The sequence below is a fragment of the Venturia canescens genome, chromosome 1 (genome assembly GCF_019457755.1).
Source record: "Venturia canescens isolate UGA chromosome 1, ASM1945775v1, whole genome shotgun sequence".
Lineage (NCBI taxonomy): Eukaryota > Metazoa > Arthropoda > Insecta > Hymenoptera > Ichneumonidae > Venturia > Venturia canescens.
Window position 1 is genome coordinate 417,516 of NC_057421.1, and position 15,584 is coordinate 433,099.

A 15,584-nucleotide genomic window follows, 5' to 3' on the forward strand; every position below is an offset into this window, starting at 1 on the left:
ATAATCTCCAAAATTTCAGTCATATATATACAATTAATATATATTAATTGTATTGATATTTACTAATAATAATACACGGATACTAATAATAATGTTTGTTCTCAATAACATATCTCAGCAAATAAATAAAATTGATCAATATATAAGAGTATATTGAATGTACGGAAAATATATATGCCAGAATAGAACTGGTTCATTTCCATGAATATATTCTGTTAATTTATCATTTTTCTTCTATTTTTTTTATATTGTATGAATAAAAAAATATATTGATATAGATATTTTTCTATTATTGCGGGGCTCGTAAGGAGGTATGAGGAAATTTTTTAATTTTGCGCGGTTGCGGGAATGATTGAAAAATATAATTATCAATAAAAACGAAATATAACGGAAAATCATAATCAAATTATAATAGATTAATGTAAATTTAAGGGATAAGTAAATTTTCTATTATTGCTGTATAGCTAATTTTTTATATTTTTATTCTTTGAGACAATTCTTTCTGTTATTTTTTTTTCATTAAATCTTTTTATCTTCATTTACAATGTACATATACTTTTCTCGTTCTCAATTGTAACTTATCGGTTTTTCATTTTAATCGTATTTGGTTTACCAGGCTCGTTGAATTAACGAGCCCGAGAAAAAATTCGAGATACATGTAATTTATACGTACACTCTATAGATATATATTTATAATACAAAATCGTTTGATGAAACGAAGACGCATTGAATCATTCACAGATGAACACATCATAGATTAATTTGCTGATGAGGTTTTTTTCGTTGATACTTAAAACACACAAAATGTATACTTTCATGACTTTGCACATCCATTGCGGTAGATTATTGCATTTTTCATGAATACAAAATGCTAAAAAAAAAAAAAATCGACTCATACACATTTATTGATGCCTTTTTTTCAGGATGAAATCTGTTCACTCTAAAGAAAGCTTCTTTGAAAATAATTTAAACACGACTTTTGCCGTACTTTCAATGGTAAAACACACGTAAACCGATATTATCATCGTATCTTCTACAACTAAAAAATATGTCAAAAAGTTCCAGAGCAATAAGAAGCTCGAAAGATGAAAAAAGAAAAATAAATAAATGTTCTCGACGGAACTATATATATATATATATACGGGAAGCCACCATGAATAAAAAGTGAGAATGCCGATGTTGATCTCGTCGGACCATCCTCCCGCAAAAGTCGTAAAAATTGTTCTGCGTAACCACACGTTCGTTCACGCACCCACAATTTATACACATGCGCATCACCTAAAACGCTCGAAAATGAGACGTACTAATATTGAGCTTGCAAGAAAAACCGAGGTTTATACAACAAGTTGAGGTCTGGGGTAGTGTTGAGAACGTCGTAGTCTTCTCATATACGCGGTAACTTGCGAAAGGTTATCCAAGGGTCGAGAGTTTGCAGCGACGAAATATATTACATTGGTTATTTCTCGAAAAAGAAAAAAAAAAAAAAACACGCGCTAGGAAACAGAAGAGTCCATACCGTTTATGGCAGAGTAGAGGAACAAACTTAATATACAAAAAAATATGATAATATGATAAGATGTTAAGTAACCTAATGACTTTCAAAAATATGATATCACAAAGGACGTGTTTTAAAGTAGTTCTTTTTTGCTCTATGGCTATTTTTTATTGACTGGCGAAAATGCGCCATTTCCGGGTGTACTTTCGTATGACTCAGGGATCCCGCCGCGACTATTCGATTATGAATTTCTTAAAAATCAAGTTGGCGGAATTATATTTGAAATAAAAATAATAAATGTTTTCGATAAAATGGGACCGATGCTTATCCACGATCGTTGGTCTTACAATGTTTTTTCAGAATTTGTACGTTTTTCGGTTCTTTGCTTGTCGCATCGAGTGTCTTCGGCATTTTTATTTCGATTCTCAGACGGTGTTTGTATCGTTTCTTCAACGAGGTCTTCCTCTTCCTCTTCCTCTTCCTCCTCCTCCAACTCTTCCTCCTCCTCTTCTCCCGCATCTTCATCCTCTTCTTCCTCTTCCTGTTGCTCTTCCTCCTCTTCGTCTTCTCCTTCCTCGTCGGTTGCCTCGTTGCTGCTCTTGTCGAAATCAGCCTCTTCGACAATGTCTTGTTCCTGTTCCAAAAAGTCGGTCGGGACGAATTCCATTTGTTCCTCGTTGTCATTCAGGTTGTTCGGATCGTCCGATCTTCTGCCGGGTAACTCGGAGAAATTAATGTCGTCGCTGCAGCGATCGTCTTCGCCACCCGGATCTTCGTCCTCGTGCATCGCCATTACAAGATTGTCAAAATTTGACGCCGTCGAACTAATATCCTCATCCTGGCTGTGATGATGGCGACGCTGATGAAGATGATGATGTTGATGATGTTGATGATGACGATGATGATGATGCTCCGGGAATATTTCCGTCGGACTCAACGGAATGTCCAAAGGCTCCAGTTTCACCGTCAAATTCGGGGAGGTCGGTGTGACCGGCCGTTGAAGACGAATTTTCGTGAATATTCGGGGCTGGGGAGGCTCCGAAGCTTGACGTTTTTGCAATCGTTTAGGACTACTCGGAACTGTGAGCGCAACTGTCGGCGTCGCCGATGTTGCCGCTGCTGGCGCCGTCGTAGCTGCTGGTTGTGCTGCCGATGACGATGACGCCGCCGCCGCCGCCGCCGCTCCTTTTCGCGATGCTTCTTTCGTTTCGGATCCGACGACGCGAGGGCTGCCAGTTCCACTTTGATGATTCAGAGGCTTCGATTGTGGTACCAATTTTGGTAGTTTTGGATTCTGTTGAAATAACGAAGAAAGAGAGAAATTATTATCAAGCGACGCTGCGAGACAGACAAAAATAATAAATTTCGATTGCAAGTTGTATAATCTTTTGACCTGGAGAGAGGGGCTCGGTCCTGCCAAACCCTTGATTTGAAGTGCCTCAGCGGCGTTGAGAAGCTGCGGCAACTTGTCGTGTGCAACGTTTACTTCACCCCGATACATAAACTTAACGAGTGCTTCCACTTCCCAGAACTTGAGATCTTTCATCAGTATTATCGGATGCTGACATGGATTTTCTCGTAAGAGAGCAGCGAGATAATCGCTACACGATGAAAGTATCATCTTGTGACACTTCAGGGAACGTCCCTCGCAAGCTAACGTAACATCGACGAATTGCTCCGTGTCCAAAAGTGATGGAAAACTGTTTTGCATGTTGCTGTGGTAACTGTTCCATCTCAGACAAACCTGGAACGAAAAATCGACACACATTTTATGCACAACTGTGTTTTCCTTATAATACAACATTCGAATAAAATTGTAAGGATTTTCATTTTCAGCCAAGTATGATCCACGGTAATCATATGGGAATTTTTTATAAAAAATGAATAAACCTCGGTGGATTGTTGAGGCAAAATGTTCTGGGGCACTCCAACATTCGGTTGGCGAGGTGCCATTTTGATGGTTGTTGGCGCGACCTGCTTCACCTTCAACGGTATAGTTTTTAATACAAGAGTCTTTGGTTGCTGTTGGCGATGTTGTCCGGTTGGTGCCGGCGCTATATTTCTCAGTGGTTGTCTAACGAGGGATTGCGCGGCTATCCTGATCGTTCTTCCTCCACCGGAAGTCGCCTGAGATCCCGATTGCATCACTGAAAAAAATGAAACATCGTTGATTCTTATGAAAAAATACCGCAAGGTTATGCTTTTTCAATTAATTTTCAAGCATTTTTTTTTTTTTGCTGATACAATTTTTTAAGTGACATCGCGCCATCGATATTGCCAAAAACAATGAGATAATCGTCTCGATTGTAATACTCGCGCGCCGCGAAAAAAGAAAAAAAAATACAACCTTCGTTTACGATTGAATTGAATTATTTGAATCTCCGAACTATTTTTCATTTTTCCTACGCAACATTAATTTAGCGAGGAGAAAAAAAAGTGATACGTAATATAAAATGACGCAGTACAAATGGTATATGTCATAATTCGAGACACGTTAGAGACGTGCTCTTACGATTCTGCCCACAACAAATCACCTATTATCTCGGAAAGCTCTCTCGGTTCGTACAACTTGCCGAGGGTTGCTATACAGCGCCGTAGAGACAATGAATGTACAACCGTGTCGTTGGTTCATCGACGACGAGAATTATAGTATATTCAAAATTTGAATTTATTTATCATTATTTTCACTTTCATGAGAAATGGCGATTGACGTTTTTTTGTTTTGTTTCAATGGCGTATTTGCGAAAAGTGCTTGGAATTTTTCGAAACACGTTCCCGTGGTTCCACCACTGATGAGACGGCAACTCATCTATCTACTGTACATGCACCGGCCGGACACGCATCTCATATGTCAGCCGAAATGTGCGTGCCACCGCGAAAGCTTGAGAAACTCGATTGATGTCGATTGGCAGAGGGGAATCTCTGCCGGGATCGACGATGCGAGAACATTGCGAATTAGTAAATTCAAAAGGAATGATCGCGAATATTGATGAATATGGTGTGTAAAGTAAAGAATATAAGGAATTCGATCGATCGCGCGCGGTTAAAAAATCGCTTTTGTTTTTTGTTTGAAATAAATAAAACGAAGCAATTGATTCCGTAAATCGGTCGGTTTCGGTAAAATTACCATGATAACGTCTTCCAATTAGTCGTCCACCGTGATGGACGCGAAGATGTCGATGAAGGTTGGTGGTACCGCATTGACGGGGATTAGCGCCACCACGGACAACGACGGAACCGCATATACGGCACTGAGCTCGAAGAGCATCGTTCGCGCAAAGATCGAAATGAGCCCATACGGCGCTCGGATTGGCCATCGCGCGGAGGCTCCGAGCGTGCGAACGGACGCGTCCGGTGTGCGACGCCGAAGTTGACATTGTCGTTGTCGTTGTCGTCGTCGCCGTCGTCGTCGTTGAACTTGACATCGTTCCTGTTTGCGAACGAGAACGTTGTTCGTCCAAGTAACAATCTTCCTCCTCGTCTTCCGGTGGCTCTTGCTTCAGTTCCAATTTTTCCATTGTGTTGTGTCGTTTCCCGAAACGATTATGCGCCTCGGGATTATTTCGGTGCGACGACAATTTCACGGGATCCGACCCGCTCATTACAATTTTACCGTTCGCCGCCGTCTTGAAAATATTTTTCCTTTTCCCTCTCTTTTTCTTCTATTTTAGAAGACTTTCGATATCTCCTTATTGGTATTCGGATCTGTACACCGGAACTGTACACCGCACGGCACACAAATAAAATAGTTATCAATTTTTTACCTATCAATTATAATAATCGACCGCGATCATCTCCCCGTACTTATTTGGATTAATTCTAATATTCCCCCCTGTCAAGATCTGCTCGAATCTTTCGCACTCTTATATTCGCGTGTGAAATTTTATCTTTTCAACTTTATTTTAATTTAATTTATACAATAATAAAATGCGTACCCAATTATTTTTTCAGTTCAAAAAGCCTACTTCAGCAATGCGACTCGGCTCAATTATTATCGAGTAATTTTTTAAATCCAAAACCCAACAACGACAATGCTCTTATTGTAACGGTTCTACAAAGAAATTCTTTGTGCTTTTACAATCCATCGACTGATCTCTTAACAATGAGTAAGGGGAAGCGATTTTCAAACTATGAATATTCTAAAAAAAAAAAACCTCCAACATTCGGGCCTGCCGCATTAAAGGTCAAAACAAACATTAACTTTGTAAGTGTACAATAAGATACAAGGTCGCGATGAATAAGAGAGAGAGAGAGAGAGAGAGAGAACGAAGTGGCGATGGACTGGCAGACGATATACTTGAAGAATTTCATTGTATCACAAGTGCGATAATCGGCCACAGTTTTCTTCTTGTATACCTAAAAATGTGTGTATATACGTACACAGCAGCACGTGCATCCTTCGTATTTATATTATATCAAGAGCCATGAGGCACGAAAGAGTGTAAAAGTGCGCAGTCGCGAGGACGAATCGTATCGCGATACATGTTATATGGGTGAATATTTCACTTGCTATTATTATCGTTTTGGCACGGTTCACGAGAGAAAAGGCATTCTTGAAGAATTTTAAATCAATGTAAGAAAAAACAGCGATCGCGTCACGTCCCATTGGATTGTATTTTTTAATGAGAAAATAAAAACGGTCGGCTGACGTTAAAAAAAGTTGTACTTTTGGTTCAATAATATAAGTAACATGGACGATTATGAATTTTTGCCAGAGTCTTTTGACCCAGGAAGAAAATGATAAGGTGGTCCCTCCTTATCTATCCAACGTTACGATAAATTCGTTTCATGTAAAAAAAAAAAAAAAAAAAAAAAAAAAACTTACGATTTTGAGGAATTATTATTTATATAGGTTCTCAAAAATAGTGAGTTTTGCGATGTTAACGAGAATTGGCAACCTGTGAATTTTCATGCCGAATAACAACGTAAAAAAGGATCTCCGGTATAAAATTTGGAAGCAATTCTTCTAAGGAAAATTATGAACTTTCGAAAATTACGAGAATGATGAACATCTGTCAGTTTTTTTTTTAATAAAATTAAAATCGAAAAGTTGAAAATCCAATGTAATGATAGTGGGAAAAAAGTTGTCCGCAGCATTTTTACAAATATGAATAACAAAATTTGTGAAAGCTCGTGGATCGTTGGCTAAGGTTGAAGGGTGACAACATTTTTCGATAAAATTTTACTGAGTGTAGAGAACAGGTTCGTCTTATCAAAAGTGCGAGACAACTCGCTGGTGGCGATATCCGAGTGAAATTGCACCATTACTGTAATATCTGTCCGCTTAAATACAAATTTCCGACTCTGATCACAATTTTTTATCCCTCAATGCACGAAGCATTAATTTTATATCGAATAATGCGATATTTTTGTATTTATAAATGTCCCGTTTCGTTTTGAGGCTCGTGTCTGCTGCTCTTTTCAGCTCGCGTGGACTACCACCCTTCCCACCCTCCTTCCCTCTTACGGCGATTCTCATAAGCTGCGCACGCACGAGATTCGAGATATTCACAGTACCGCGTAATACTTCATCGATAGTTAAACTGACGTTTTCGTTGTAGAAAAAGTACGACCTTTCCCGAATAATCATCACCGAAATTTCCAGCCGACCGAAACACTTCTCAACGCGATTGAATGATTAACGGAACTAGTAAAAATGATTCGATTCCATGTTGTTTCGACGTCTTCTGACTTTATCTTCGAGTTTCGTTAATTCTTTGAATTTTATCTCGAACCACCGTAATTGCCAAAAAAAAGGGGTAACAAAAAAAATAACACTCGAAATGTGGCAGGGCAGCCATGCGTGTTCAAACGAAAATTCACGACGATAAGTTCGTCAATGAAATAGTTACAAATTTTGGATGAAAAAAGACGGGGAACGAATAAATGTTGAAATAAAACCAGAAAAAGATAACTTTTGAGAAGAAATTATAAACGCAAAGCAACGATCGGCATATTCGCGATATTCAGAGTGCCGGAACGCTATAATCTCCCTCGCATATTTCCTGAAGATCGTCACACATCGGTCTTGCGATCAACTCTATAAACGTGGATGTATGGTCGAGCATATTTTTCGTTTTTTTTTCTTTGCGACATCGGTCGGACATGAGGAATGCGATATCGTTCATAAAACAACGGTCGGTAATGTAATGGTCTTATATATACACGCGAATTCCATCAGTTATGTTTATGAATTTTCAGCAAATTACTCCATAATATTGGAAATCAAATTTCAATCTTCACCAAATGTTTTCACCATTTAATTGCAAAACGACAGCTGTTAACAATGGACAAAATAGGTTTGAAGCGTTGCTGGCTGGGTTTACATGGTATAAAATATCGTGTTATATCGATATACAGATATGTATCTTATCTTTTTTTCTCTCCCTCACTCAAGATTCCCCCCAGATTCTCACCACCCTTTTGGTAAAGCGAAAGATCGTGCGTGGCGGGGAAGAGTACAAAAAAAAAGCAGTCGACGAATTAAGCCCACCACGTTTTTCTCGTGCGACATACGAAACTCCGAGAAAACCGTTTCACCCTCCCCCCTTTCTCGCACACTCTCTCTCTCTCTCTCTCTCTCTCTCTCTCTCCCACTGTCCCTCGTTGTTGGGACTTTTGTCTCTCCATACCTCTTTCGCGTTTGTTATTATCGTATCTTACGACCGGCGCACACGTTAGACCGCGTCTTCTGCTACGCGATGTACATTCATAAGCCGTACTCTACATACACATGTGTACTATTCGTGCGCATATATATATATATATATATAAAGAGCAAGCGATATCCGGTCTTCCGCTGCAGTATTTATTCCTCTCGTATTAACGGATACCTACAGTGCTCCGATGAACCGGTCATACACATCGCGTCACGGCAATCATTTCAACAATAAAGTGGAAAAAATAACAAAAAACATAATTTCCGCCATTACGAGAACAGCACAAAATACGTTGCCGCGCGAAAATTTCTCAGAGATCTTACAATGCTCTTCGCTCAAGCAGCGCGCGCGTGTTCTGCTCGGTCAATTTATCTTCCGCTTCGATTCTTTCGTAATAACACACTGTTTTTCCTTTTCGATTAAAAGTTTATTTTTAACAAAAGCTCTAATTCGATGCACTGTAAGAAGGTATGAGAACCTTTGTCGTGTTGTTTTTCGGTTAAAGCCTTGACGCGTAGAACGAACACGATTTCCCCCAACCCGAAAGCAGCGAACGACTAAAATCGAAATCGGTGGACGGTCGGGGCGCGTCGTTACGCGCATGTGCCAACGGGGCGCCGGTCGTCAACGCATTATCCGTACTATCATGTGTGTGTCGACGTCCCTCTCTCTCTCTCTCTCTCTCTGCCTGCGATTTGCAGACTCCTCCCTCTCGCGCTTGCTCTCTCAATCTCACTTTTTCTTTCTTTCTCTCACTCTCCTCAAACACTCCTATTTTCTCACCCTCTCCTGCCTTCTCTAAAGCTCTCAACTCGCTATAGCTCTCTCTCTTTTTATCGCTTTACTAACCGAGCTGATCACATCGGTCTCGAGTGCGCCCTGTCGAGCGCCGGATTCATCGATCGAACAGAGCCCGGCTGTGTGACTCTTTTGCTCTCACCCGCCGCTCCTTCTCTTTCCCTCTTACGTATCTTGGATCTCGTTCTTCCGCGCTCCTCTTCCGAGCCAAGAGGAAACTAACAACGCGATTAGTCGCATCCTCGGAAATCGACGTCCATTTTACACCTTATATTTATTTTTATCTCGCGTCAGTAAAAGTTCATTCGGTTCCTGTGATTTTTCGACCCAACGCTACTGTATCATTGTTCATATACCGTTGATGCGCAAACAACCCTTCTCCCCTCCTCTCATCTGTGACCCACAGCCCCTTTTTACCCACCGCCGGGACTAACCGCCTATATTCGCCTAAATTAATTTATATGTTTTATTATTATATTGTTGTTTCAGCGTCAAAGGCTTTTGGATGATTCGTATTGACGATCGGTCGATGTTCCATTTTTGGATTCTTCATATTTAGATCTCTCTCGATGAGGCACATCTGCTGCTGCTTTTATACTAGGATGCCAGACTCACGCTTCCACATTTTTGCGCGTTTTCCCAACGCGCTCATAGACACTTAACGTTGATGGTCATAATGATGCACGCGATTCGAGTTTTTTCGAAAGAATTCGAAAAGAAATGATCGCGGGTGCAAACGTGTACGATTACCTCAATCACTTCGTTTAAAAGGAGATATCCTATAAGGTGCGATGAATATCGTTCATCAAAACGTTTTTCCATTCACATTTGTAATATAAATGGAGAAAGCGAATAAAATGATTATTCTCAAATTCTTATGGAATAAAATCATGGTCGTTGGTTGAGGGTTCGCGAACGACTCTCAGAAAAAAAAATACATAGTGGAGGGGATAATACTTGTGCCCTTCGAATAAGTATTGCGTCACGCAGCTGCCCGTGTTTTGTGTGTTTCGATTGCGTAATATAACGCGTTTGACGATCTTTCGTCACCCCATCTCAGAAAATCGGGTCGAAAAGAACGGACGATATCGTTTCAGGTCAGATTCTGAAATTTTAATATAAAACGTTATTTTCGAAAAAAGAAACGTTCACCGGTAAAACATAAAAATATGAACTAAAAAATATGATTTGCGCCCTTCAAGGGGTCTGCTATTTCATACTGCGACATCTGCTGTTACTCGAAGCGTGTGACGCATGAGCCGATCGTTTCACGAGTGCCACACCGTGCACGACATGAGATGCCGATTAATATCGATTTTCTCTTCTTCTATATATATATATATAAATAAAAATGAATAGCTCACTAAAAAATATTAATACAAGAAGAAACGAGTCGTGGATATCCACGTGATTCTCGCAGTCTTTCATACTTTTTGAGTAAGGCTCAAGAAAAATGAAACAAAAACGCCGCCCGTTTAGAGTCATGCTTCCCCCCTCTCCCCTGCCCTTTCTCGCGCTATCGCTTTCTTTCGTATACATCGACAGGGATATTTCGGAACGCTCGTGGTGAGAAGTCCGAGCGATATATGTGCGCGCCGCACACTGCTTTCTGGAGAATCTTCATTCCCCTGCTGAGAAATCGACTTACGTGTCTGGCTGTAAAATTATCAGTTTGTCGTATATTTTTGGTGCACATGTGTGTTTAAATTCTATACAGAGAAAGAGATAGATATATACATGTATTTCACGCGTACCGCACGCTTCGCCAAACGAACTTAAAAAAAATTTTCACGATCTTTCCTGCGATCGCGATAAAAATAGTGTACGATTCGAAAATATCACAAGGTTCGTCGGGTCAATTTGTCGTTGTAAGAATTAGTAGGAAAAAAGCAAAACACCCACAATTGCTAGCCATATACCACAATAGTCTTTCTTGTACGAGGGGCAAGCGAGTGGTGAAACCGTCATCTTCCGTCTTTTCCACACGCTTATTAACTCGTAAAAAGTCGCGACAGTCGTGGACGATGATCGGGTGTTTTACCCTCGCTCATCAGCGTATTCCAAATAAGAACATAACACTGTGGTACGATTACGTAAGATAAGGGACAGCAACCCTACAAAATTTGTACCGCGTTCGTCACTTTGTCGATACCGAATTTGCCCTAACCTATACACGTAATCGCTGTTATTTTTTTAGGATCCTCTCGGAAGCGCAACAACCGGATCGGTAAAGCAAACATTGACCGAGACGACGGTCGGTATTGAGCCAAAGGCTGCACGCATTTGTCCTTAAAATTCGTTGACACTGCTCAATCGATTTTCATAAAAATTGAACTGCGTTCACAATGATACAGCACAAATCGTCTGACAGAGCGATTTTGAGAAATTCGATAAAAATTTTTTTTTTTTTCCATTACCATGGGAGTAATCTTATAATTATTCCGAAAGAAATGAACGGATCGAAATTTTGGTCTGTCAGTCAGATGCGCAAATTCGGAACGAAGATTTTAAGCCTTGTTGCATTGAAATCTATGTAAAATTGACGACAAATTTCCATTTTTAAATTTTGGTTGAAAAAAGTGATCGATTATACATCGGTTTCGTCAAATTTTGGCTAACCGGAACTCCGTCTTACTGCGTGATCATCGTATTCACAATCATCCATTGCCTTGCTTTCACGAAGGTAACCCTGTGAATCGTTTGACAGCCGAAACTGCGAGCTCGTGCGGCAAGCATAAGTTTTCAGGTTTGATTACTTGAAAAAAAGCGGAATGTTGCTCGCGTTGTAGATTATAGAGAAAAGTGTTGTGTTGTGCGAAAACGTAACGATCGTTGAACCGGGATTTGTAGAAACGATTATTTGTGCAAACAGTGCCCGCACTGTTTGCACAAATATAATGATTAACAACCTCACAATGTTAAAATGTGAGAAGCGGTCGAAAAAATGTATATTTTTTTAATCCCGCATATTTCGTATTTTTATACGCAAGTATACAACAATAAAAATTGACGGTATGTTCATACCGCGCTTATTGAAGCGAGAACCCAGTGGTTTATTACCGCTGGAGATTTCGATTTTTATTGAATTACCTAATGATGAAAATCGTTGGAGATCTACCAAAGAATTTCTTATAAACAATATCAATTATTGTTTATTTATTTACACCACTTCTTCAAGCGAGAACCCAGGCAGTCCGCTGGAGATTCTGATTCTTATTGAATTACCCAACGATAAAAATCGTTGGAGATCTATAGAACGATCGCTCTTATAAACAATATCAATTGTTGATATCGCTGGAGATATACGAAGAACTAACGTTCTTTCGTATAAACGATTCAAATTGTTTATACCCGTCTCTCGTCAAGTTTCTTATACGACCAGTGCGTTGGAACTTTGAGGAAGACGCGTACCGCGACGTCTAGCGGTGGTATGCAGTAGCTCCTAGCGAGTTCTGCAGTATCGCTAAAAAGGGGGGAGGGCCCCCGGTCATTTTGTCGACTGATCCATCCTCTTAAAATGATCTATTCACTTGCGTGGTGCTTGCGTGAGTGCGAGAGAGATAGCTGCAAAATGGTTACACGTTTTACTCGGACACCCTTGATTTTTTGAGAAAAATAAAGGTTACACCTTGTTCTCTGATAAAATGAGAATAGCGTGTAACTCATATTTTCTTTCAAATATCAACCTACTCGGAATAAAACGTGCAGCAGGATTTTTACCGACTGAACAAAACTGATAGATCACGTTAATGACACAAGTTCATCAATCGAATCGTGTAGAAATCCACGTAATTTTCGCTTGTTATTGTCGTACAACGAAATATGCAAAAATGCATGTAACGCACATGGGTCGGTAAAATATCTTGCTTCACTATTTATTCCGAGAAGGTTGATAATTGAGATAAAATATGAGTTACAGGCTATTCTCATTTTATCAGCGAACAAGGTGTAACTCTTATTTTTCTCAAAAAATCAAGGATGTCCGAGTAAAACGTGCAACCATTTTGCTGCAGCTATCTCTCTCGCACTCGCGCGCAAGTGTAAGATCACCTTAAGGTAATCGCCTTGAATGTTTAAGGACCATGCAGCAATCGGCAGCATTAAAGTCATAAAAAAAAAAAAAAAAAAAAAACAATTAACCGCTATCTACGAGTAGAATATATAAAGACCTGTATTTGTAACGGAGATCTTTACATATATAGTTTTTCGTGCCATTGGAGCTAATTGCCGGATGAAAAAAAATCAAAACGAAAGAATTGAGGTTTTTCATAATACCAATACGACCGGTGAAGATACCGGTGAATACGATGAATGAACTCACGCTTGTTCGCCCGTTTTCCGCCGGCGCTTTGACTGAGAATTCGACGACGTCGCACCTCATGCGTGATCGGTCTTTGCTGAATAAATTCAGGCTGCTCGTTGTAATCCTTTGGTTCTTCTTTTATTTCATTCAGCAGTGGAACTTGGTCGAGAGTCGTATTTGGATTTACCTCTGAAATGAGATATTTCATTTATTCTTCACACTCCTCTAGCAGAATGTTTTTAATAATAAAATGCATAAGTGTATACAAAATGAGATAAGTGCGTCTACGCATAAATACAAAGTATAAGAACACTAAAGACCATTCGCGTACTAACCTTGAGGTATTTCTGGTTTCCTCAGCGTCAGGTATCGTGTCCTTGCTAGTGTTGCTGCAGGATAATCCGGGTCGTGATTGTGCTCCATCCGAACTCGTGGAGATTTGAAATCCGTCGAAGTGACAAGGCTTCCGCGACATTGCGACGACCGTAACACGCAGCGCCATCTTATGTTACTCGTTTGTTTCTTATGCATCGTGTACATAAAGCCATTGTCTATCAACTTCGGTCCACCCTTGTTCGAAAGTACTATCTATGTGCATGCAACATTTTTAAATTTCCTCAATATACATTACTATTACTCCATTATCAATATCTTCAACTATATAGTTATATATAGTTTTATTTCATTTATTTAATACACGCAACGTTTCACATCTGTGGCTTGACCGTGTTTGTAACCGCCATATATATGCGCACTCGCGATATTTATAGTTATTCAAAATTCAACACCCACCTCGGCCTGATCCGGATCATTGCTATTGTCAATTCCGAGCCTAAACTGATTTCGGAAAAATTCCATTGAACTACTATTCTTCCACGATCGTTTCCAAGCGTTGGACCAGTAGTAGAAAACTTTTTCAAGCTCGGATTCGCAACGAGTCGTCTGGAACAAGGGAAATAAGAAAAACGTTTTTTTTTTTTCCATACTGATAAAATAGCTCATACATGATCGACGGTAATGCAACACGACCGCGAGAAAACAAGAGGTTCACGAAGAAACTGGAAGTTGAAAATTAGTTTGAGACTGAAAATTACTCGAGTTCGATGTTACCATTGAACGGATGGTAAGTTACCGATGCGATCCTGCTAATCTTCGGTCGATTGTTTTGGCATAAATAAAAAAGAATTGTCCAACAGTTTGTAAATGCCACCGCACTCGCATCTATTAAATGGCAAGTGCTCACACTGTTATTTGGTTTTAGTAAAACATTCCTTGTCCCCTCCCGCCCCCATCGCGGCAAATGTTACTTGATGCGGAAAAAGGTTAAGGGACCGACGATAAAAGAATACGACTTTCTTTCTTTGTAATTCGGAGGAACAGTATATTTATAATACGTGAACGAAAATGTGACTAATTTTTGTCCAATATCCGAGTAATTTAGACTTTCGAAGAGCGCAGTTGTCGCGTAGAATCGCGGGAGCTTGACACCGAGAGTCGCCATTATACTTTCACTTTTGACTTGGATGTTTTGGAATATGACGAAAATAAGGACCAATAGTGGAATACGAGAGACAATAATAAAATGGTAATGAACTCACTCGTAATAATGATCCTAGAGACGATTAATTGTTTCTACGCGGGTCGATCGACTTGATGCGCGTTTATACCAGCACTCGATTCGATATATATTTTATGTCCCTTTTCCCCCTCGCTCTCTTTTTCTATCTGTTTCTGCAGTACCTCTTATCGAGAGTCAAGACGCACGTTTTACGTGGGATCGAACAATGGCGAACGCTTGTGACAAGAACCAACTGAAACATGGTACTGCGAGGAGCGACGCGTAATCGATAAACGGCACCCGCCCGGATTTCCAGTTTTTCTAAAGCCACGTTCACAACTGTCTTTCTCATCCGTCACCATAACATTTCAAACTGCCCTCGTCATTATTTTTTTCGTCCGATACACAATATTGCTATAGCGCGGTTTCTTTAATCGTGATATCAGCAATAATAACTAAGATATGATAATGAAAATGTTAATTAATCTTGAAAGCCTTATTTTATTGAGATTAATTTCGTCCATATGGTACCATGGAGCACGGTGAACGGCGTGCGCGTTACGGTAAAAGTATAATAGCTTTTTTTCTTTTTTTAAGAGCATGGATCAGTCGACTATAATAACCTGCTCACTTGGAATTTTCGAAATCGAAATTCTTTTATACAATTTGACCGATTAAAAAAAAGGCTCTGTCAGCCTACGCAGAACGATGGCAAAAATCGTTTGACAGAGCCTTTTTTTAATCGGTCAAATTGTGTCAAAGAATTTCGAT

The 15,584-nt window shown here is 39.8% G+C and overlaps 1 protein-coding gene across 4 annotated transcripts; it reads right to left on the minus strand.

The window, feature by feature from the left end:
* Window positions 1–465: 465 nt before the first annotated feature.
* On the minus strand, window positions 466–15,049 carry LOC122409260 (longitudinals lacking protein, isoforms H/M/V-like). Of its 4 annotated transcripts, XM_043416672.1 has the most exons (7): window positions 14,854–15,049; window positions 14,048–14,197; window positions 13,591–13,843; window positions 13,274–13,444; window positions 3,386–3,642; window positions 2,889–3,239; window positions 466–2,789 (listed from the first exon to the last, which is right to left on the minus strand). In XM_043416672.1, exons 2-7 carry the CDS (start codon window positions 14,111–14,113, stop codon window positions 1,839–1,841), a joined length of 2,049 nt encoding a protein of 682 aa, XP_043272607.1. In that variant the 5' UTR covers window positions 14,114–14,197; window positions 14,854–15,049; the 3' UTR covers window positions 466–1,838. The 4 variants fall into 4 exon arrangements, with proteins under 4 accessions (XP_043272607.1, XP_043272629.1, XP_043272622.1 ...); XM_043416694.1 differs by lacking the exons at window positions 13,274–13,444; window positions 13,591–13,843; window positions 14,048–14,197; window positions 14,854–15,049 and adding exons at window positions 4,623–5,213; window positions 8,478–8,873; XM_043416687.1 differs by lacking the exons at window positions 13,274–13,444; window positions 13,591–13,843; window positions 14,048–14,197; window positions 14,854–15,049 and adding exons at window positions 4,623–5,213; window positions 8,333–8,873.
* Window positions 15,050–15,584: the final 535 nt, after the last annotated feature.